Consider the following 21,724-nt stretch of genomic DNA (forward strand, 5'->3'; position numbering starts at 1 on the left):
ACTAAAGCATTCAGATATTTTCACTTTCGTTTTAACACAAACTACAAGTTGAAACTTTTGATATGATCTTTATTGCGAAACAGTTTAAGCATATAGAATATACTAATGTGTAGTATATAATCCAGAAAGTATTGTACACTAAGAAAAATTAATGTGACTTTGATGCTGACGCAACAGACGTATATTGCAACATCGTTGGATAACATTAAAGAGACTTTGTGATGGAGGTGCTTTGACTCCTATAATATTTATATATCTTTTCACTTCATGTTTCAACATAGAAACAATTTACCAGTTGAAATCTGACATTAAAATGGATTCCTACCATGTTTTGGCTCAAGTGGGACAGGGCTCATTTGGTCGGGTTCATAAAGGAATGAAAAAGTTTACAGGCCAAGTAAATTGTTTTGTTGTAATGGCCTTTTTTTTAAATTACCATTGTTAAATGTCTCCCTCTTGTCTGTTTATCCATCAGGTAGTAGCTCTGAAATTTATGCCAAAGATGGGACGTTCGACTAAAGAACTGCAAAGTTTAAAGAAAGAAATTGAGATCATGAGTAACCTTCAACATCCAAACATTGTGAAGTTTTTTGACAGCTTCGAAACAGAAACTGAGGTGTTTTACACACATATACAACAGTCTTTTCTTTTAATTGACCCGTATTAACTCTTTCCTGCTTTTAAAAGGTTGTAGTTGTGACTGAGTATGCAGAGGGTCAATTGTTTCAGATCATTGAAGCTGACGGTAATTTACCAGAAAGCCAGGTAACAGTGTGTCGCACATTTTGCAGAACTTCACAAAGTTTACTTTAAGAATGTTTTTTTTTTCTTTCATTTATCTAAGGTTCGTGCAATTGCCTGCCAGTTGGTCTCAGCTCTACATTATTTGCATTCCCACCGCATTCTTCACCGAGACATGAAACCGCAAAATATCCTCTTTGATAAAAATGGTGTGGTCAAACTTTGCGACTTTGGGTATGTACATATTTTACCTCCCTTCGTTTTATGTGATTTTTACCACTTGAATTACGGATATTTGATCCATTTCTTCACTAGGTTTGCCAGGGCAATGAGTATTTCCACCATGGTAGTGACTTCTATCAAGGGGACGCCTCTGTACATGTCCCCTGAATTAGTGGCAGAGAAGCCTTACGACCACACTGCTGACCTCTGGGCATTAGGCTGTATTCTTTATGAAATCCATACAGGGATTCCCCCTTTCTGTGCTGATTCGATCTTTCTTTTGGGGAAGTTTATCATGAGAAACCCCATCACTTGGCCAAAGACTATGAGCAAAACATGCACGGTACAAAATATTTTTCCGGTAAACCCCTGCTGCAATTTAAGACATTGTATTTTGATTTCAGAATTTCCTGCAAGGTTTGTTAATCAAAGACCCTCAAAAACGACTATCCTGGCCAGACCTTCTGCATCATCCTTTTGTTGCCGATGGGGTTGAAGGTAACAATATTGAATTGTTTAGCATGTATTTGTGGCATTTGTGTGATACTTACTAACACTGTGGTGTGTTGGCAGTGATTCCAGACGTGGATGTTTTCAGTCCTCTGACTGCCACGCTTGACCCAGACATGTTGGCACTGAAACTGAAACAAATGGCAGAAATGATGCCGCCGGATTCCGGAGAGAACAGAATATTTCGAAAGATCCGGGAACAAAGAAACAAGAGAAATGCGTGCAATCAGGGCGACAAGGCTAAAGTCAGCCAAAAATGCGTTTTAAATCAACAGTTGACAAGATTTCTATGATCATTTAAATTTATAGAACCGTCTTGCAGGGACAAAAGGAGGAGGAGGGATCGGAAAGTGATTGTGGAGTGACAGTAACACCCATTCTTGATACATCACCCCCTTTTGATTTTGCCTCAGCTAGTTCAACATCACCACCAGCAAGTCTCACACCAACCAATCATACTTTGGGAACGTCAAATCATCCTGACAGGTTCAACTACAACATTTTGATATCGTAGTTTCTTTAAATTAACTGAATTCGTACATTTTCTGTGTGTCAAATGCAGCGGCGGTTCGTGCATCTTCTAGCGACGCCTTCAGCGAATCAATCAAACCCTCAAAAACTTTTATGGCTATAAAAGCTCTACTGCAACTACAGCTGCGACACATAAAAAATAATCAATAATAACGTAATACAATTGAAATATTATTTAGGAATATAGCCATATTTTACTCACCAAAAATTATTTTTAACTGTACACAATATCCATCCTCCTTTCTTTCTTCCTTCTTTTCTATCGCCATCGAAGCTAATGCTGAAAGTCTTGTCGTATTTCTGGCATACGTTTTTATTCGATTTAGTGCTGAAAATGTTCGTTCCCGGTTGTGACAGATTTGCTTGCTTTGGAGTTGTCCGAACTTTTTTAATGTCCAGCTTTTTTTTCTTGAAAAGTCCGTCTTGAAAATGGCTTTAAATCAACACAACAATATATTTGTTTGTGCAGCTCGCTCAAGATACAGTTTGGTAGCTCTGGCTAATCCACTCTATCACTAGCCAATCATAGTTGGTGAAAGCGATGACGTATCCCTAAGCCTGCGACAAGGCATTGTGGTGTTGCCAACTCGAAATCTGATTGGTTAAAATAACAGTCTTACCAACGCTTGTTTAATGCAACAGAGCCTGCAGAACTGATTGTGAAGGCCTTGAGGCAGATTTCTGACCCTGGCAACAAATAATGGCTGAAATGTGATTGGTTAAATGCTTCAATATGAAAACACATCTGAAAGCAGTGCAACCAGGGCGAAAACCAATGAAAGGAAGCTAACAGACAATTTGGAATTATTTAATAAGTATTGATGGACAAAATATAATATATGATTCAGATATGTCTTAGGCCAGCAGAGAAGGCCTTGAAGGCCCTGGCAGCTCGCCACTAGTCAAATGTCATATTGTTACAAATTCAAAGCTAACATTTGAGCACCTGACCTGTACCATGGATGCAATATTTTGTCACAGCATGAAACATTTTCTAGCATTGCACATGTACTCACTCATCATGTGTGCTGTACGCCTGCAGGGGGCCGATCAGTCGGGACTACGAACGAGAGTTCCCCTCTTTTGGCGTTGGATCACGACTGCAGAGAACGGCATCCAAAAGTTCCATAGTAATATCATTGTTCACCCCAACGAGCCAAAACTGCATGGTTGACATCCCCTTACCACAAAAATAATTATTTCAGATGAGTGACAATGAGGAATTCTGGGAGATGCTTGCTCAGGAGAGTGACCCAAACCGACAAAACCGAGTTCTGATGAAGGACAAAGCCATTATCTCTAAACTGCAACACACCATTTTAAGGTTTAAGCAGCAGGTAATTATGTCTTATCTTCAACCAAGCACAAAATAACACTTAATTGCATCACTGTTCTTCTTGTATCTTCTACGATAAGCTAAGGGATGGTGTTCTAAAAGATACATATTACATTGGACTTCCGCTGAAGGTCCTTCAGAACCTGCTTCTGACCTCTGATGTTGCCATCAGAAACCATGTTAGGACTGACCTCAGGCTGCCGCATCTCTTCTTTGAGTTGCTTCACGATTCCGTGAAAAATCCTCACTTCATTAAGGTGTGAAATAGCAAAAAAATTTGCAACTTCTATTAATCCTATAATCTAATCTTTTGTCGGATTATTGAATTGAGCAGCTGCCGTGGAGTCTGCAAACACTTGGAGAAATGGTCGCTGTGCTGCTAATCTACTGGGAAAACAACCAGGATTGGCTACAGGAGGAATTAAGGTTTGAGCATTGAATTTCCTTCACATTGTGCGTTGTGATCTTTATTATTTAAAAAAATCATCGGAATTGTTTGCATGCAGATCTGAAAATCTAATAGAGCCGTTCATGATAATTCTCAATCAAGAAGACCTCCATTCTTTAGCTGTAAGTATGACCTAAAGATTTGGTATGAATGATAAAGTGGGTTAAATAGTTTTATTGTACGTTTTACGGCTGCAATAGAATGGTGATTTTAGTTTGCCATGATTAATACTTGAATTGCTCTAATCTAGTTTGTAATGGCTTAGTTTATCAGTGTCAAAATGCTAAGAACATTTAAAACTGAGAATAATTAACAGTTCCCCTCCCCTTGTCTATCAATGTATAAATAAATAAATCAACATTTAATTTTTCCTTTTTTTAAATAAAAAACAAAAGATTACAAGATAAAAAGGGAACTATTTAATGTTTCCCTTTTTTTATAAAAAAAATGTATTAAAAAAATACAAGAAAATATTTTCTTATAACCTAGTTTAACCCAAGTCACAATTTTAATATTTTTGTAACGTTTTCAGAAAGTCGTCTGATTATGTAGTGGTTCACTTGCCTGAATTCGGTGCGAATGGTCATCTGATTCTGGTAAGCGGTCTAGGGCGTAGTTTGCCTTTTGCCCAAAGTCGGCTGGGATTGGCTCTGACACTTGCGAGAATTTTCAAACCATTTCCATTACATGGGAAAACTCCTTTATAACAAGTAAAAAAATAATCACAAGCTGTCTTCAAATGTAATTTGGTGATTCTTTGTTCTCCTTTTAGCCTCTTGCTGCATCCGTTTTGGCCCTGTTTGTGCAACACAAGGTTGCTGTCAATGTTGATGTGGCCTTGCTTAGTTCTTTGTTAAAACAACAAGTATCTGCTTCACATCAGGTATACAAGCTTTTTTTTTACATGATCTGACATATGCTTAATTTTAGTACACATTTGATCAGATGAATGTTAGTCATCTGCTCTCTAACTTTTTCAGTTCCAACTTCCACTCCCGGCAGGTTGGGGAATCTGTGATGGCCTCTTGTCTTTACTTCTGCACTCTCTCTCTGAGGTTAGAAAAATGTTTGCATTAATATAATTTAAAGAGTTTGTTCATAACAGACAATAGTGTTTTTTAGGTTTTCGTCGCCTGACATGTTTCGGCAAAACAGGTGACTAAAACCTAAAAAACCCACACAAAAACACTATTGTGTCTTGTAAACAAACCGGTAAAGACATAGATAATAAGAATGAACTTAGTAAAATGAACTTAGTACAACTATAATTTAAAGAGGTTATAGATCTTGAAAATGAAAAGGATAGAATGAATATATTACAAGTAATTGACTCAGTAATTTCAACTTTTAATATCGTCCTAAACAGCACGGGTGTGGATTTTCATATTTGGATCTACATACATTTTGTTATCTATGGAAAAGAACAGGAACCTCACTAGCGTGGAGAACGCCAAACATGGAATTTTGTTCGACAAACGGTAAACATGGATCATTATTTACGAACGCTGTTTATGGAAAACATGTCATTGAAAAGGCTACTTTCCCCTTTGCTTTTTAGGACTTTATTTTCTCATGTCTGCCACGCTGTTGATTTTCTGCAATGATCCCTATTCATATATTTCACTTTTTTGTGAAAGCAAGTCAACATTTGTCTACACCCTCAGCTGGGTGCTAAGCCCTGAATGGTCTGTGTTCTTGATTGTTGGTTTACATTTAAGATTGAAATATGATGTTAATAACTGTAGTCACGGTATATTGTTTTTCCAGTCTTCCTTTGTTTGCCAAAGATAATCCAGTGAAATTGGAGGATTTAACACATGAGAGTTTCATCCAGTTGAGTTGCCTCTTCCTGTGCCTTCCATTTACTCTGGACCTGACTTCACAAAACAGTTCCAGGATTCTGCAATTGTATGACAGCTGTGGTGTTGTTAAAGGGCTTCTGCAGGTGAAAATCATCCGAAACCTATTAATATTTTCCTTTCCAACTTTTCTTTCTCATCTAATTTTCTGAACCACTTTAGTATCCTCACTAACTAAGGTCGCGGGGGTGCTGGAGCTTATTCCAGCTGACCTGCGGCCAGAACCGGGGTACACCCTGAATCGGTGGCCAGCCAATTGCAGGGCACAAGAAGACAAAAAACCATTCACGCTCACAGTCATACCTAGGGGCAATTTAGAGTGTCTAATCAGCGTATCATGCATGTTTTTGGAATGTGGGAGGAAACCGGAGTACCCGGAGGAAACCCACACAGGCCCAGAAGAACATGCAAACTCTACATGGGTGGACGTGACCTGGATTTGAACCCAAGACCCCAGAGCTGTGAGGCCAATGCGCTAACCACTCGCTCCACCGGGCCGCTCTGCGTCAAAATCATGTTTCTGCAAATCACTGAATTATTTTAGCTGAGCCAGAAAGAAAAGTGTCAGCCTGGCGGTTGAGTGGTTAGCGTGTTGGCCTCACAGTGGGGGGCCTGAGTTCAAATCCAGGTTGGTCCTTCTGTGTGGAGTGTGCATGTTCTCCCGGGGCTGTGTGGGTTTTCTTCCGGGTACTCCGGTTTCCTTCCACATTCCAAAAACATGCATGGTAGGTTGATTGGACACTCTAAATTGGTATAAGTGTGAGAGTTCATGGTTTTCCGTCTCCTTGTGCCCTGCGATCGGCTGGCCACCCACCGTTCCCTGTCTCTGGCTTGGAATATGCTCCAGCACCCCCCCGCGACCCAAATGAGGATAAAGCGGTTCAGAGACTGAGATGAGAGCTGATTTTGACGCCTGTTTTAACTTTCACCTTTTGGCAGGTGATTCAAATGCTTCCTCTTTCCTTAGTGGAACTGCCACTGTCACTTCTACGTCGCTTGTTGCTGTGTGACCGTCAGCGCTCTCTTTCTCGCCTTAGGAAAAATGCTGATAGCTTTTTCTCTCAATCGGGTCAGCGCATACCAAGCAGAACAGCCAGTTCTTTGCTCTCCGATTTACTGAAGGTGGAAGAGCTGGGGGACTCAGCTGTGGAACTTCTATCTCTGTTATACCTGCTCACTTGTTTTTGCCCATACTCTTGTTGCCTTCAGCTTCACTTGGATTCCTCCGTCTTGCATCGGGCGCTCGCTCACTCCCATGATCCGATAAAAGCTACTACTTGCAACGTTTTGGGAAATTTGTACCCATTCAAGTCTTCCAACCTGCCTAACAAACATTCTGAGATTTTTAAACGCATGATTGAACTTCTCAAGGATTCTAATGTGCACGTGCGGCAGGCAGCTTGCTTGTCAGTTGGAAAATGGTTGGGTTGTATAGCAGCAGAGGCGGGCTCGAATCATCGTGTGGGCAGCGCTATGGAGTGGTTCGAAACCAAGGACAATGATGAACGGAAGGGTTCAGGCTGGGAAACAGGCGAGAGGGGGTTGGCTAACGGTGAAATGACAAGGTGGCTTGAAGATGCCAGAATGACAGGAGGCACTCTGGCAGCGCTGACCTGTGACCCTAACGCTCGCACTCGTCTTCACGCCTTTGCTGCACTGGGGAACCTGCTGCACGTTCTGGGGGACATTCCTGAGTTGCTGGAAGAGAGTGTGACCGGATTACTTTTGAGAGCCGTGTGCAAAGATCCCGATAAGGCTGTGAGAGAAGCCGCCATTGCAACTTTAAGCTTGTATGCGCAGCAGAACTCAATGCTACAGGTAAGGATATAACCTAAAATTTGGAATATTTGGCATAATAATGCATCATCTGAATAAAAATAGTATTTTTTTGTATGTTTAAGGTTCTGCTATCCCTGGATGCTGAAAAGAAACTTCTTCAAGCATCCCAGCTCGCACCTTCAAAATGTGACTATCTTCCACTCATTGGACAAATAAAGCAAATGAGAGAACTACAGTAGAAACTATGGGGTTTGAAAATAATTAAATAGAATAGAATTAAATTTTTTATTAGCGTTCTGTTAAAGTGACCCCTTTTCCACATAATTGTAATGCACGATCGGTGAAAATAAAACACGATATTAAATGCTGACTTGCCTCAAACCATCTGAGTTGTTTTGATGACACCACAACGACAACCTAATGCGAAAAAGGGAAAACAAAATAGTATAACACGGCAAATGGCTCGCGCGTGACACCTAGTGGACATTAAAATCGAGCTCTACTGCACATTAATTAAAAAAATGAATTTCATTTGGCAACCATCTATTTGTTCACCAATCGTATAACATTATTTTCAGAGTACTGCTATTTAAACTATGGTCTGTTCATAACATCATTTAATATTTATTATTCACAAATGCAGTATTCTACCGATGCCCAGAATGAATATTTTCAACAATCAGTTGAAACAAGTATATATGTATAATATTTAGGGCAGAAACATTTAAATTATTTGCAGTTTTATTTAAAGGTTTTAGAATATACTTGGCACTGGTTTGTTGACAACCTGTTGCTGGGAACGCGATCTCGGTTGCTAGACTAAGGGCCCCTATTTTTGGTTGCCCTTAAAGAGTGCCTGATTCAATTTCTCACGCCGCAAACTAAACACGTATTCCACAGGGGATTATTTCAAACAAACTCACATTTAACATTTAAAGCATAAAATAATTTAAACAATTTTTGAGTGAACTTGATTTAAAATGCAAATTGGTGTTATTGTCACCCGGAAGATGTTTTCATTTGACGAACGACCGCTCAGAGATCGTTCATCTGGTCGGGGCTAAGATGAATTCGTATCATACTTTAGAACTGGTGGGAGAGGGTTCTTTTGGTCGAGTTTATAAAGGAATGATGAAATTTACAGGACAAGTAAGTTCTTTAAAAGTATTGATTGCAATATTTTATGTGAGCATTGTTTTTTTTTTTCTTCCTCTTGTGAATTCATGCATAAAAAGGTGGTGGCGCTCAAGTTTATTCCAAAGACGGGACGCTCAAAGAAGGAGCTGCAAAGTCTCAAGAAAGAAATCGACATCATGAGTAACCTTCAGCATCCAAACATTGTGAAACTTTTCGACAGCTTTGAAACTGAAACGGAGGTGTGTTCTTTATGCAGTATCATTATAGATATTAAGTTTTGTGTAAATATTTTTCTATTCCTATCCTAGTACTATTATTTATATATATATATATATATATATATATATATATATATATATATATATATATATATATATATATATATATATATATATATTAATAAAGTGGGAAACATAAAATATTCGGTTCTGTTTATATATTAATACATTTTCTATTTGCTTTTGTGACTAAAAAACAAAATGGGGAAAAAAACTAAACAAGCGTGGGGGGGTTAAAATATATATATATATATATATATATATATATATATATATATATATATATATATATATATATATATATATATATATATATATATATATATATATATATATATATATATATATATATATATATATACATATATATATATATATATATATATATACATATATACATATACAGTGGTACCTCGAGATACGATCTTAATTCGTTCCGGACTGAGCTCGTATGTCGATATTCTCGTAACTCGAACGAACGTTTCCCATTGAAATGAACTAAAAACAAATTAATTCGTTCCAACCCTCTGAAAAAACACCCAAAACAGGTTATTGGGTTGGAAAAAAAGTTTATTTCTTCTAATTCGCCATCTATTAACAAAGTAACACATAACTAGTGGTTTAATATTACTAAAATGTGTTTAATAGTACTACAATTATACGGATTTCGAAGGGGGGAGAAAGAGAGACGGACAGAGAGAAGGGGTGGAGAGGGGGGGCGCTTTTTGCACGGCAACACGCTCGTTTCATAACATAAACAAATTTAAATGAACTTGGATTACGATGCAGACACACTCAAAAATAAATTTAATCTAACCTTACACTAAACTTAATTCTAATTTTGTTTTAATTTTTTATACCTTTCTCCCGGCCTTGTTGGCTCTGTTTGCCCCGCCTCCACCCTTACTTTCACTATCAATGAGCTGTTTGCTTTTGTATTCCCTTCAAAATATTCCGAAAAAGATGCACACAAATGTCCTCAATAGGATAACGCACGACCACTTGCCAACGAGAAGTAATATATACTCCTTGTACTAGCGGTCGCTACTCCATTCGCACCCCGAGTGACGGAAAAAAAACACTGAAAAAAATGCAACGCTCCGCCCAGTGCTCGTAGATATCTGTTATACACGAAAGAGATGCGGCAAAAAAGACAGTGCGCTAAAATCATAAACAGCCTCTCATGTCTTGGCCACCTGGCTTTCTTGTATCTTGAACTTTGGCTCGTATCTAGAGATAATTATTTGCTCGTAATTTTACTCGTATCTTGAAATGCTCGTATGTCGGGGTGCTCGTATGTCGAGGTACCACTGTACAGTGGTACCTCGTCATACGACCGCTCGTCATACAAAATGCTCGTCTTACGGGGGAAATTTCGAGCGAATAATTCGCCCGTTATGCGGTCAAAATTTCGTGATGCGACCAAGCCAGGTCTTTTTTGCATATCTTTCGTGTATAACAATATTTACGAGCACAGAACGATTAATTCAGACGAGTCCCTCCTAGGACCAGGAAATGCACAATGCACATGCAAAAAGAGGGCTTTCTGGGTAATGAAGTATACTCCTGCACACAACACCCGTAGGCAATGGCAACCTTTCTCAGAATAAAACTTCATTACCCACAATCAATACGTGGGTAAGCTCAACTATTGTATTTCCTGTTATTCTTTCTAAGGAAAGAAGCTCCCGCGATCGTTCTTTAAAGACTATTTCTCGTTGGCAAGTGGCCGTGTGTTATCCTATTGTGAGGACATTTGTGTGCATCATTTTGGGAATATTTTGAAGGCAATACAACAGCAAAAACAGTCCATCGATAGCGAACGTGAGGGCGGAGGCGTGGCAAACCGCCAACCCGAAAAACGAAGGTAACAAAAGATTACAACAAAATTAGAATTCAGTTTTGTGTAAAGTTACATTAAACGTATGTTTGAGTGTCTGTATATATTAATCCAAGTTAATTTAAATTTGTTTGTTCCGTTCACGAGTGCGTTGTCGTGGAAAAAAAAAGACCCCCCCCAAACGTCTCTGTCTCCCGTCGGCGAAATCTGCCCAATTTTAGTTAGACTAAACACATTTTATTACTATTAAACCACTAGTTATGTGTTACTTTGTTAATAGATGGCGAATTAGAAGAAATAAAAAAAAAATTCCAATCCAATATCCTGTTTTTGGTGTTTTTTCAGAGGGCTGGAACGAATTAATTTGTTTTCCATTCATTTCAATGGAAAACGTCCGCTCGAGTTACGAGAATCTCGTCATACGAGCTCAGTTCCGGAACGGATTAAGCTCGTATCTCGAGGTACCACTGTACGTATATCCTCACGAGGATTGCAGGGGTGTTGTAGTCTATCTCAGCCAACAATAGGCAGCCAATCACAGGGCACGAGAGGCTATAATTTGTTGTCTTTTTTTAAAAAGGGAAACATAGTGAATATTCTTTATACATCTATAATGTTCATTCATTTTCATTAATCATCAAGTCAACATACATAATTTACCTTTGTGGACCTCAACAAAATGATGTTGCGGGTCGGAACTGGTCGCCACTTAGACCAGGGGTCTCAAACTTGCGGCCCGCGGGCCAACTGCGGCCCGCGGGACGATAATTTGCGGCCCTCGTCTTAATATGAAAGATCGATTTTTTTTTTTTAATTTTTTTTTTAATTTTTTTTTTTTTTTTTTTTTTTTACCCCTTTCCCCATGATGGCGCAGTTTAAGTGGCAGCCAGTGGCAGTAGCTCTGCCCACTCATGTTTTTCTTGTTTTACAGCATGTTTTACATTAAAAATTAGAGGGAACATTGACATGCACCTGCTTGTGGCAGGTGTGATACTGGTGTGCCGATAGCGAGCAATGATGATGTCGTGACCGGATGATTCGCCTAAAGACGTTTCGCCGACGGACGTTTGACAGACGGACAGGTCGTACTAGTATTTGTTAGTTTAATGATTAAATACAAATACTAGTATTTGTATTTAATCATTAAACGCTGTTTTCAGCTGGATTTGACCGAATTTGAGAGCATTTTGAGCCGTTTGGCGAATGGACGTCTATAGACGTTTTTTTGCCTCCATCGCGATATCATCCAGTATTTGTATTTAATCATTAAATGCTGTTTTAGGATGGATTTGACCCGATTGCTGTCATTTTACGGCTCGGTTCTGCTACATCTGCCTGCCCAAGAGTGCTTATTCCCGGACTGCCATTGAAGGTAGACGAACATTGATTTTTACTATAATTTGGACAACACCGGCGGCGGGCCGGATTAAAAATCCTAACGGGCCGTATATGGCCTGCGGGCCGAGGTTGAAAAACTTGTACACACACGATCCGGCGGGGCGAGCGTTCGAATCCCGTTTCGGCGAAACCTCCGTTCGGCCGAATGAACGTTCGGTGGAACGTCCATTCGGCGACCTGCCCGTCTGTCAAACGTCCGTCGGCGAAACGTCTTTAGGCGAATCATCCGAGTACCGATGATGTCGCTCACACTGGTACTCAGTGCGCTCAGGGAGGTTGTCTTTCTGCTCAGACCAACAAAAAATTAGAGGGAACTTTGGTTCGGAGCTGAATGAACCAATCACGGTGAGGTATACGGCTCTGGGGGGCGGGACATCGGCCGGGCTGTCCAGTGCCTCGCTCACTCACTCATTCATTCCTCCAATCAGCTGGGCGGAGGAGAAGCCGTGAGGCCGATCACTCCGCTCGGCGCGCACACTCCTCCGCTGCTCTCAGCATAGAACTGAATGAGGCGCTATGATCCGTGATCCAGCCTGTGTCAGTGTCTGTAGCCATCTCCGCGATTGAAACGGAGAGCGAAAGTGCACATGCGCCACAAACCCGCGCGACTGAATGTGAAAGATCAACCCGAGACTCATTCCAAGTGGAAAAACATATTACAGAGCCCCAGAGATGTCTCTTTCAAAGCCTGCCGTGAAGAGAAAGGTCGGTGATGAGCACAGACAGTTTCAAGAAAAGTGGGGAGTGCAATATTTCTTTGTTGAACACAGGGGCACCCCGACGTGTCTCATTTACACTGAAAAAGTTGCGGTGCACAAGGAATACAATTTGAAACGTAATTGTACTATGAGACATGCTGAGGAGTATGAAAAATACCAGGGAGATGAGAGAGCCAACCAGGTTGCCAGTCTTAAAACACGTCTTCTGAGGCAACAGGATCTCTTCAAGAAGGCTACCAAAGACAGTAATGCAGCAGTCAAAGCTAGCTACGCCGTTTGTGAGTTGATTGATCCTGTGCTAAGTGATCCCAAATGGCTCATGGACTTGGCTTTTCTTGTTGATATCACACATGAGCTTAATGTACTGAACAAGAAGCTACAAGGCCAGGGGCAACTTGTCAGTGCTGCCTATGACAACGTGAGAGCATTCTGCACTAAACTTGTGTTATGGAAAGCCCAGCTCTCTCAGGCAAACCTTTGCCATTTCCCAGCATGCAAGGCTCTCGTGGATGCAGGTACACCATTCAGTGGTGAGAAGTATGTTGAGGCCATTTCGAAGCTACAGGAGGAATTTGATCACAGATTTGCAGACTTCAAGACACACAAAGCCACATTTCAAATTTTTGCGGACCCCTTCTCCTTTGATGTGCAAGATGCCCCTCCTGAGCTTCAAATGGAGCTCATTGACCTGCAGTGCAACTCTGCACTCAAAGCCAAGTTCAGGGAGGTGAGTGGAGAAGCAGACAAGCTTGGGCAATTTTTGAGAGAGTTGACCCCCAGCTTCCCTGAACTTTCCCGAAGGTTCAAGCGGACCATGTGCCTTTTTGGGAGCACATACTTGTGTGAGAAGCTCTTCTCCACCTTGAACTTCAATAAGTCCAAGTACAGGTCCAGACTTACTGATGAGCATCTTCAAGCTCTACTGAGGGTCTCCACTGCTTCCTCCCTCAAGCCAAATGTGACTATGTGAGAAGAAGCGCTGCCAGGTCTCTAGCAGCAAGGAGTAGGCAAAAGAAGCTGTGTTCAGAATATTTCATGTTCAATGTTCCATTCAAGTTCAGAAAGTTAAAGGTTAAAGAGCTGTTAATACCGACATTTGAAACGGAATAAAAATAATTCATTTTCTCTACTTAGCCAGCCAGTGTATATCTACTGTATGCTCATTAGTATTATTTGGTTTTATATTACTGATTGATTTATTTTTTATTCATCTTTAAGTTAATTTATTTAATTCATTATTTTTTGTTAAAAAATAAAGATATTTGATAACGTTGGAAAGTTTTATCAGTGCTTTTCTTGTGGAAATCCTGATGCGGCCCAGTCTCACCCAGACTCGGCCTCTAGCGGCCCCCAGGTAAATTGAGTTCGAGACCCCTGACTTAGACACTTGTGACGTCAACTTCAATGATATATATGTAGATTTTTTGTGAGTAAATTATATGTGACAGGAGAAATTTGATCATTTCATGCAGTGCTTCCAGACCACTGCTTAAATTACCCCTGAGTTGATTACCTGTTCTAATAGGTTGTTGTCGTGACTGAATATGCCGAAGGGCAATTGTTCCAGATTATTGAAGACGATGGAAGTTTACCAGAATTTCAGGTATAAGCTTCCTACTTCTACTCTACTGCATACAGCAAGATTTTAGATTGTGAACATTTTGTCATTTTTTAAATTGATCCCAGGTTTGTGAGATTGCCTGCCAGCTTGTCTCAGCTCTGTATTATTTGCACTCTCGTCGTATTCTCCATCGAGACATGAAACCACAAAATATCCTCTTCGATAAAAATGGTGTGGTAAAACTGTGCGACTTTGGGTACGTACATTTTTAGGCTCACCTGGCTGTATGTACTCTGCAAAAAATTCACATCATCCAACTCTTTATTAGATTTGCTCGAGCAATGAGCATCTCCACCATGGTGCTGACTTCTATTAAGGGAACACCTCTGTACATGTCCCCTGAGTTAGTGGCAGAGAAGCCGTATGACCACACTGCTGACCTCTGGTCCCTGGGCTGCATTCTTTATGAACTCCACACAGGGGTGCCTCCATTCTACACCAATTCCATCTTCCAATTGGTTCAGCTCATTGTCAAAGACCCCATTAAATGGCCTGACACTATGAGCAGCACATGCATGGTACAAAATAACCATATCGTGATTCATCCTATTGGTTTACTGTTCATATATACAGATATATTTATTAGTATACATTTTTCCAGAGTTTTCTTAAAGGCTTGTTGACCAAAGACCCTCAGAAGCGATTGACATGGCCAGACCTCCTTCACCACCCTTTTGTTGCTGATGGCGTTAAAGGTGTTGACAACGACTTTTTGAATACCGCATGTTAGCTGTACTTGATACTAATATGTGTTGTCAGTGATTCCAGACACAGATGTTCTCAGTCCTCTGACTGTCACGCCTGATCCAGACATGTTGGCACTGAAACTTAAACAAATGGCAGAAAAGACGTCCCTCAACTCTGGGAAGAGCAGAATATTAAGAAAGGTTGAGGAAGAGAGGACCAAAAGTAACACCAAAAAGGCAACTGACTGTACTAAAGTAAGCATATTGTTGACCTTGTTTTGTAACAAAACTGCAATTGCAACTCACAGATGAAATGGCGAGCGCTAATAACTGGTTAGAAAAAATCTCAACTACACTTAAACATATATAAGACTGTCTGAATGTACTTCTCAAAAAGAGTGACAAATACAGCGTTTTTGTCCGAGGAAAAACAATCAATGTAGTCCAAGAATTTAAATACCTAGGAATCACTCTTGACTCTCAACTAGCCTTCAAACGACAAATGAAAAAAAACACGCTAAATAAAATTCAATTCAATTTGTCCAATTTTAGGTTCATTAGAAACAAATCTAACACCTGAGTCAGCAAAATTATATTTTGACACAATGATCTACTACCTAACAAGTTGGTCATCCTGCAAAACAACAGTAAAACCAATTAAAACCATTTATAAGCAAGCTTTGAAAGTATTGCACAGAAAGCCAAAAACGCACCACCACTGTCAGATATTTAAAAAATAAAAAAGCGGCTGAACTAGAACAATACAGACGCTCCCCTACTTACGAACATTCAACTTACGAACAACGGTACATACGAACATGTCTGCAAATTGCGTTTAAGTCCAAAAATGTTCGCAAGTCCAATTTTGTATTTCGCGTCTTTTTCGGAGTAGTACTTCTTTCCGCCGCTAATACCGACGCCTGGCGCTCACCCAGCATCTACCTTCCGCATTGCAACGAAGAAGAAGTGCGTGAATGTATCTCCAGTGTGCAAAGAACCTTTTTCATTTGTATCATTAAATATCTCATGCATCCAATATTGAATATGGTTGGTAAAAAGCTAAAGGCTTCTATTGGGGGAGTTGGAAGGAAGAGGCAAGCCATTTCATTTGAAACGAGTGGCAATAATAACGAAGCTTGATGCGCGTCAGAAAGTGGTGAGCGTTGCACATTCAGTACCATTTATAAACAGAAAGATCGAGCAGCAGGACCCAAATATTGAACGTTGCACAAAGTTTGCAAATCAATTGAATGATGCCATACAGTGCTACTGCATCATTTATGATGAAAAAAAGAAGAAAACTGTACAATCGTCATTAGGTCGCTTCTTTTGGCCAGTTTCTAATACATAAATCTATCTCTCTCTCTACAGTACTGTACATATTCTCTCCATTTTATTAAATGTTTTTTTTTTCAGTACAAACCAATGCGTGTTACTTATACAAGCCTTAAACATACAAATGCACTTATATAAACCTTCAATATACTTATATAGGCCTTAAACATAAATTATAATACAAAATATAGCACTAAATCAACTTACAAACAAATTCAACTTATGAACAATCGCTCGGAACCAATTGCGTTCGTAAGTTGAGGAGTGTCTGTACTGTTAAATATGCAGATGTCACCTTAGTTTACAAAATCATGCAACACAAAGCCCCTCCTCCACTGCAAGATTTTGTACAAAAAAATTCACACATCAACAAGGGCTGGCTCCAGAGGTGACTGTGTAATTCCCTTCAAAAAGAATGCTTTCAGGCAAAGCACCTTCTCAGTCCGCGCCGCACATACCTGGAACTCAATACCAATTAACATACGTGAACTCCCATCTCTGAACCTCTTCGCCAATAATTTTAAAGCCTGGCTGCCCGACGAACAAAATTGTGCTACGTGTGTGTGTGCGTGTGTGTATAAGTCCAGTGTGTGCGCCATTGTTTATCTTGGATGGAAATTAGCACACGGCTACAATCTTACATATTTACATATATGTATGTACATTAACATGAATATAAATATGTTCATTAATATGTGCTGTCCCAAACTCAAACTCAAAATCCTCACATGGCATGGCATCTTCTTAATCTTTGTTTACAGAATATGATAGATGAACTGAGATGTGAAAAAGCCAATCCTGCATTGACTGTACGGCCCCCAAGAGATGTATCATCAGCTCCAGTTCAGTCAACTTTTACAGTCCTTTCAAGTTCATGTCCGAAGAATCATGCTATTGTCAGATCAAGCCTAGAAAAAAGGTGTTTATGAAATATGTGCGTGTATTGTTCACAAGATGGGGGTTTCCTGACATAGACTGAGATATGTCTACTGTGGTCATTCCTTTGGCAGGGGTCCGATCAGTCTGGACTATGAACGAGAGTTTCCTTCAATAGAGATTGGGCCGCGACTAAACCAAAGAACCCGCAAAAATGAGACTGAAACCGCTGAAAATATACATAGTTCAGCAGTAAGTCTGACACTGTCTATTTGCATCTTCGTAAATGGATTAGTTTGGCAATCTAAAAAAAAATCTTTCAGACCAACGACAGTGAGAAATTCTGGGAGAAGCTTGTTGAGGACTTTGATCCAAGCCAACACAAGAAAGATCCATTATACTGCAACAGGATTATTGTTAAACTGAAATACACAATTTTGCTGTTTAAAGAACAGGTGATTAGCCAGAGCTTAGCGTGAAATGATACATTTCATGTAATTACATTAATTTGGTATTTTTTTCTGTGATTAGTTAAGTGATGGTGTCCTGAACGACATGGAGTCCATTCACTTTCCACTGAAGGTTCTTCAGAGCCTGATTCTCGACTCTGACCTTGCCATGAGAAACCAAATTGGCAGTGAACTTGGGTTGCCATGTGTCCTTATTGACTTGGTGCATAGCTCTGTGGAAAATCCACATTTCGTTGAGGTGAGGAAAATAAATAAATATTCTGTTAATTTGGGTCTTTTTCTGATTATCACATTTTCTTCTTCAACGGAGCAGCAACCAGGGAGTCTCCAATCAGTTGGCCAAATGATATTTGTTCTGCTGATATACTGTGACAAGAATGACAGCTTGAGAGCAGAAAAAGGGTCAGACAATTCAGTTTTATACATTTATTCAGGAGTTTGGCTACAATGAAGGGAAACAATGAATATAATAAATCTACAAACCTTAACTAAGTGTGACATTGAGATTTTAACCAAATACCTTGAAACTCAGCAATCTGATTTTTTTTCTCTTAAAATGATTTTCTTTATTGTCATTATTTTACATTCATCATACGAAACTTATTCTTTGTTTCTTTATGTAGACATGAAAAATGTATCAAGCCCTTTCTGAGAATTCTTAATCAAGCAGAACTCCACCCCTTAGCCGTAAGTATAATCAACAAAGTACACATTTAAATGTCCTGTATTTTTTTTTTACTCGGATACATTGTCTTTCTTCTATAAGCCCCTTGCTGCAAGCATTTTATCTGTGTTTACTCAACACAACTTTCCAGTTAAAGCTGACTTGGATGATCTCACTTCCTTGCTGAAAAGATTAGTCACTAGTTCACGTAAGGTACAAAATTGTTTGAACTTGAATTGTTGAAATGTTGGAACAGAGCTGCTTGAATTTGATTGGTCTTTTCTACCTCTCCAGTTCCAATTTCCACTCCCACAAGGATGGGGACTCTTTGATGGCCTCCTGTCTTTACTACTACAAACTCTTTCTGAGGTCAGCCAATGAAATGTTTAATTTTTTATTTTCATTTTCTTTATTGCAACCTCTTTTTGGAGAGAAAAAAACAACTAAAATTGGTCGGTGAAACTCTCTTTTTCCATGAAAGAGATACCTGCTATTCATTTTCAGTAAAAATTCAAAGGAAATAATGATAAAAGCCACAATGGTATAATAAAATCAAAATCATGAAATTTATTTTGCCCCACGATTCATAAAAGAAACACGTGTGTTTTATTTTAATGATAATTATATTGCGTTCAAACATTGAACATTACACATTTTACTTACAGGTAACCGTATAAAACTGTTCTTTGTCGCTTTTTGTCTCGATCACAGAATGATCATGACGACATTTGCTTATGTTGGGATCCACTTGTATTTCATTCCATTTGGGAAGAGATTGGCGGCGCTTTGACAAGGACAAAAACAGACATAGAACTCTGTTCCACAAATGGTAACCACACACTATTATTTGAACAAACAACACTAGGATTGATAACATTACATTATACATTGTCTATGTTTTTCTTTCAGGACTGCATTATCTTATGTCTGTGTCATTGTTGCTCTTCTCCAAGGATCCCTATTCCTATATTTCACTGTTTTTGGAGCGCCAATCAACATTTTTATGCACCCTCGGCTGGCTGCTGAGCTCTGAATGGTCGGTATTGACTATTTGATTCACATTTCTTGATTGCTGGAATTTGAAAAAGTAACTTAATTCTCACCCTGCAGTTCTTTATTCACCGAAGGCCATTCAGGTACACTTGAGGAAAGTTTGAGTCAGGAGAGCTTTATTCAGTTTATTTGCCACTTCTTGTGCCTTCCATTTGCCTTGGACTTGACTTCCCACACCACCTCGAGCATATTGCAGTTGTATGACAGTTGTGGTATTGTGAAAGGGCTTCTGGAGGTTAGTATATCTTGGTGTTCTAAAACAATAATACGTAAGCATAACGTTTCATATAATTAGGGACATTTCAACACTAAGTACAATGGAAAGATGTTATTTGAAGGTAATTTAAGCAAGTCCTCGCTCGCTAAGAAGTTTTGATTTGAACCTTCTTCTGAATGATGCCGATATACAGCATGTGCGGTCGTTTGGTCGCCGGTCTTTTGGTCGCCGTCTTTTGGTTGCCCGGACCCAAACAACGGGCGACCAAAAGACCGGCGACAAAACAAGGTAAAACAACACGGTCTACGCATCAATAAAAGCCAACAATGGCCCTGAGCAGTTTCACTGAGCGGACATGTGAGTGTATAAGAGTTTGTATGTACATGAGTTGTCCCCTTAGGAAGGGACGTCAGTCAGGGTCTTAACAAGTTCTCCAATAAAACACAAGTACGGGAAATTTGGAGCTTTTCTTTAGCCTAATAATTAATAGGGCAATAAGTATGACTAAATAATAATTTGCAGTTTGTATTTAGGGAATTTGAGCAACGATTTAAATGGTAATTATCAATAACCTTCCGGGCGACCAAACGACCGAGTACCGATATACAGTAGGTGCAACAAAGGATAACGTGCAAAACCAGGTGTATTATTGTCTCTGTATTTTTTAGTTTGATTGATTTTGATGTCTGTTTTGTGTTCATTCTTTCGCAGGTGATTCAAATTCTTCCTGTTTCATTAGTGGAGCTGCCACTGTCAATTCTGCGTCGCTTGCTGCTCCAAGACCGTCGACGCTTATTTCCTCACTTTAATGAAACTGCTCCATGTTTTTTCTCGGCGAGTCCTTCGGTTCAGCAGACACGGACCAGAACCGTCAATTCTTTGCTGTGTGATTTGCTGCTACCGGAGGAACTGGGCGACTCTGCCGTCGAACTCCTATCCTTGTTATACCTCCTCACCCGTTTTTGGCCTCACTCCGGCCATCTCCACCTGCATCTGGAACCGACCGTGTTGTGCCAGGCGCTTACGCACTCGTACGGCCCCGTCAGGGCTGCCACTTGCAAAGTTCTCGGAAATTTGTATCCGTTCAAAAGTCTGAAAATGCCCGGTGTGCAACTTAGCATTTTTAAAAGCATGATAGACCTTCTTGGAGATTCGGATTCACATGTGCAGCGGGCAGCTTGCTTGTCAGTTGGGAAATGGTTGGGTTATATTGCATTTGAAACAGAGTTTAACACAGGAAGGCCCAGTCAAAGTGCAAGCAATTGGTTCAAAGTGAAGGACAATGACGCAAGCAAGGGGACAAAAGATGACCACTTAAATGAAGGTTACGGTGACATGAGTCAGTGGTTGGAAGAAGCCAGGATGACGGCGGCCACGCTGGCGTCCCTCACCTCTAACCCTGATGCCCACACGCGTCTCCACGCCTGTGCAGCTTTGGGGAATCTGTTCCATGTTCAAGGCGCCGTACCCCAGTTGCTGGTAAAAAGGGTCTCCAGATATCTTTTGAGAGCCGCATGCACAGATTCCTACAATGTTGTGAGAGAAGCCGCCATTGCAACTTTAAGCTTGTACACGCAGCAGGACGCAATACCGCAGGTATTGAATGGGCATAATAGCAGTTTGATTATTTTTTTTCTCTGCATGATTACTAACTATTATGTTGTGACTGTTTCTTTATAATTTGTCTTTAGGTCTTAGAAATATTGGATGCCAGAGGTAAATTACTTCAGGCCCAGCAGGCATCTCTGCAATGTGATTATCTTCCTCTTATTAGACAGCTGAAAATAGACAAGACTGGTAAAAATTAATGGGCAAACAATGAGGTTAGTAAATGCATTCCTATCTTACTGAAAATAACCAAGCATGTCACATAAAATGTTTAAGAAATGTAGGTAATAATTGAAGCAATAAACTAATTAAGATTGTTCGTGAAACAATATAATCATCATTTTATTTTATTTTATACTGAATTAAAGTCTGAATGTTCATAACAGAATAACAACA

The 21,724-nt window shown here is 39.8% G+C and overlaps 2 protein-coding genes across 2 annotated transcripts; both read left to right on the forward strand.

Moving 5' to 3' along the window:
* The first annotated feature begins 30 nt into the window (after positions 1-30).
* Positions 31-7,796, forward strand: LOC144068613 (uncharacterized). The gene is made up of 20 exons (XM_077593239.1): positions 31-397; positions 476-616; positions 688-765; positions 845-975; positions 1,057-1,306; positions 1,368-1,461; positions 1,537-1,718; positions 1,796-1,959; positions 3,047-3,134; positions 3,210-3,341; positions 3,421-3,597; positions 3,675-3,766; positions 3,847-3,910; positions 4,561-4,671; positions 4,769-4,843; positions 5,155-5,266; positions 5,347-5,473; positions 5,556-5,733; positions 6,587-7,465; positions 7,549-7,796. The coding sequence occupies exons 1-20, from the start codon at positions 314-316 to the stop codon at positions 7,663-7,665; spliced, it is 3,276 nt and encodes a 1,091-aa protein (XP_077449365.1). The 5' UTR covers positions 31-313; the 3' UTR covers positions 7,666-7,796.
* A 522-nt stretch (positions 7,797-8,318) lies between these two features.
* stk36 (serine/threonine kinase 36 (fused homolog, Drosophila)) lies at positions 8,319-21,645 on the forward strand. Its single transcript, XM_077593048.1, has 20 exons — positions 8,319-8,575; positions 8,662-8,802; positions 14,324-14,401; positions 14,485-14,615; positions 14,688-14,937; positions 15,021-15,114; positions 15,179-15,360; positions 17,202-17,359; positions 17,451-17,568; positions 17,640-17,771; positions 17,848-18,024; positions 18,100-18,188; positions 18,410-18,473; positions 18,553-18,663; positions 18,745-18,819; positions 19,162-19,279; positions 19,360-19,486; positions 19,561-19,738; positions 20,432-21,316; positions 21,412-21,645. Exons 1-20 carry the CDS (start codon positions 8,492-8,494, stop codon positions 21,526-21,528), a joined length of 3,309 nt encoding a protein of 1,102 aa, XP_077449174.1. The 5' UTR covers positions 8,319-8,491; the 3' UTR covers positions 21,529-21,645.
* Positions 21,646-21,724: the final 79 nt, after the last annotated feature.

The sequence above is a fragment of the Stigmatopora argus genome, chromosome 22 (genome assembly GCF_051989625.1).
Source record: "Stigmatopora argus isolate UIUO_Sarg chromosome 22, RoL_Sarg_1.0, whole genome shotgun sequence".
In the NCBI taxonomy this organism is placed as follows: Eukaryota; Metazoa; Chordata; class Actinopteri; order Syngnathiformes; family Syngnathidae; genus Stigmatopora; species Stigmatopora argus.

Excerpts from the sequence above, each read along its gene's own strand:
- LOC144068613 (XM_077593239.1), top strand. The coding sequence starts at position 314 with ATGGATTCCTACCATGTTTTGGCTCAAGTGGGACAGGGCTCATTTGGT. Across the intron at positions 1,719-1,795 it reads ATCAGGGCGACAAGGCTAAA|GGACAAAAGGAGGAGGAGGG; the intron begins GTCAGCCAAAAA and ends ACCGTCTTGCAG. Across the intron at positions 3,135-3,209 it reads CGGCATCCAAAAGTTCCATA|ATGAGTGACAATGAGGAATT; the intron begins GTAATATCATTG and ends TAATTATTTCAG.
- stk36 (XM_077593048.1), top strand. The coding sequence starts at position 8,492 with ATGAATTCGTATCATACTTTAGAACTGGTGGGAGAGGGTTCTTTTGGT. Across the intron at positions 8,576-8,661 it reads TGATGAAATTTACAGGACAA|GTGGTGGCGCTCAAGTTTAT; the intron begins GTAAGTTCTTTA and ends ATGCATAAAAAG. Across the intron at positions 19,280-19,359 it reads AGAACTCTGTTCCACAAATG|GACTGCATTATCTTATGTCT; the intron begins GTAACCACACAC and ends TTTTTCTTTCAG.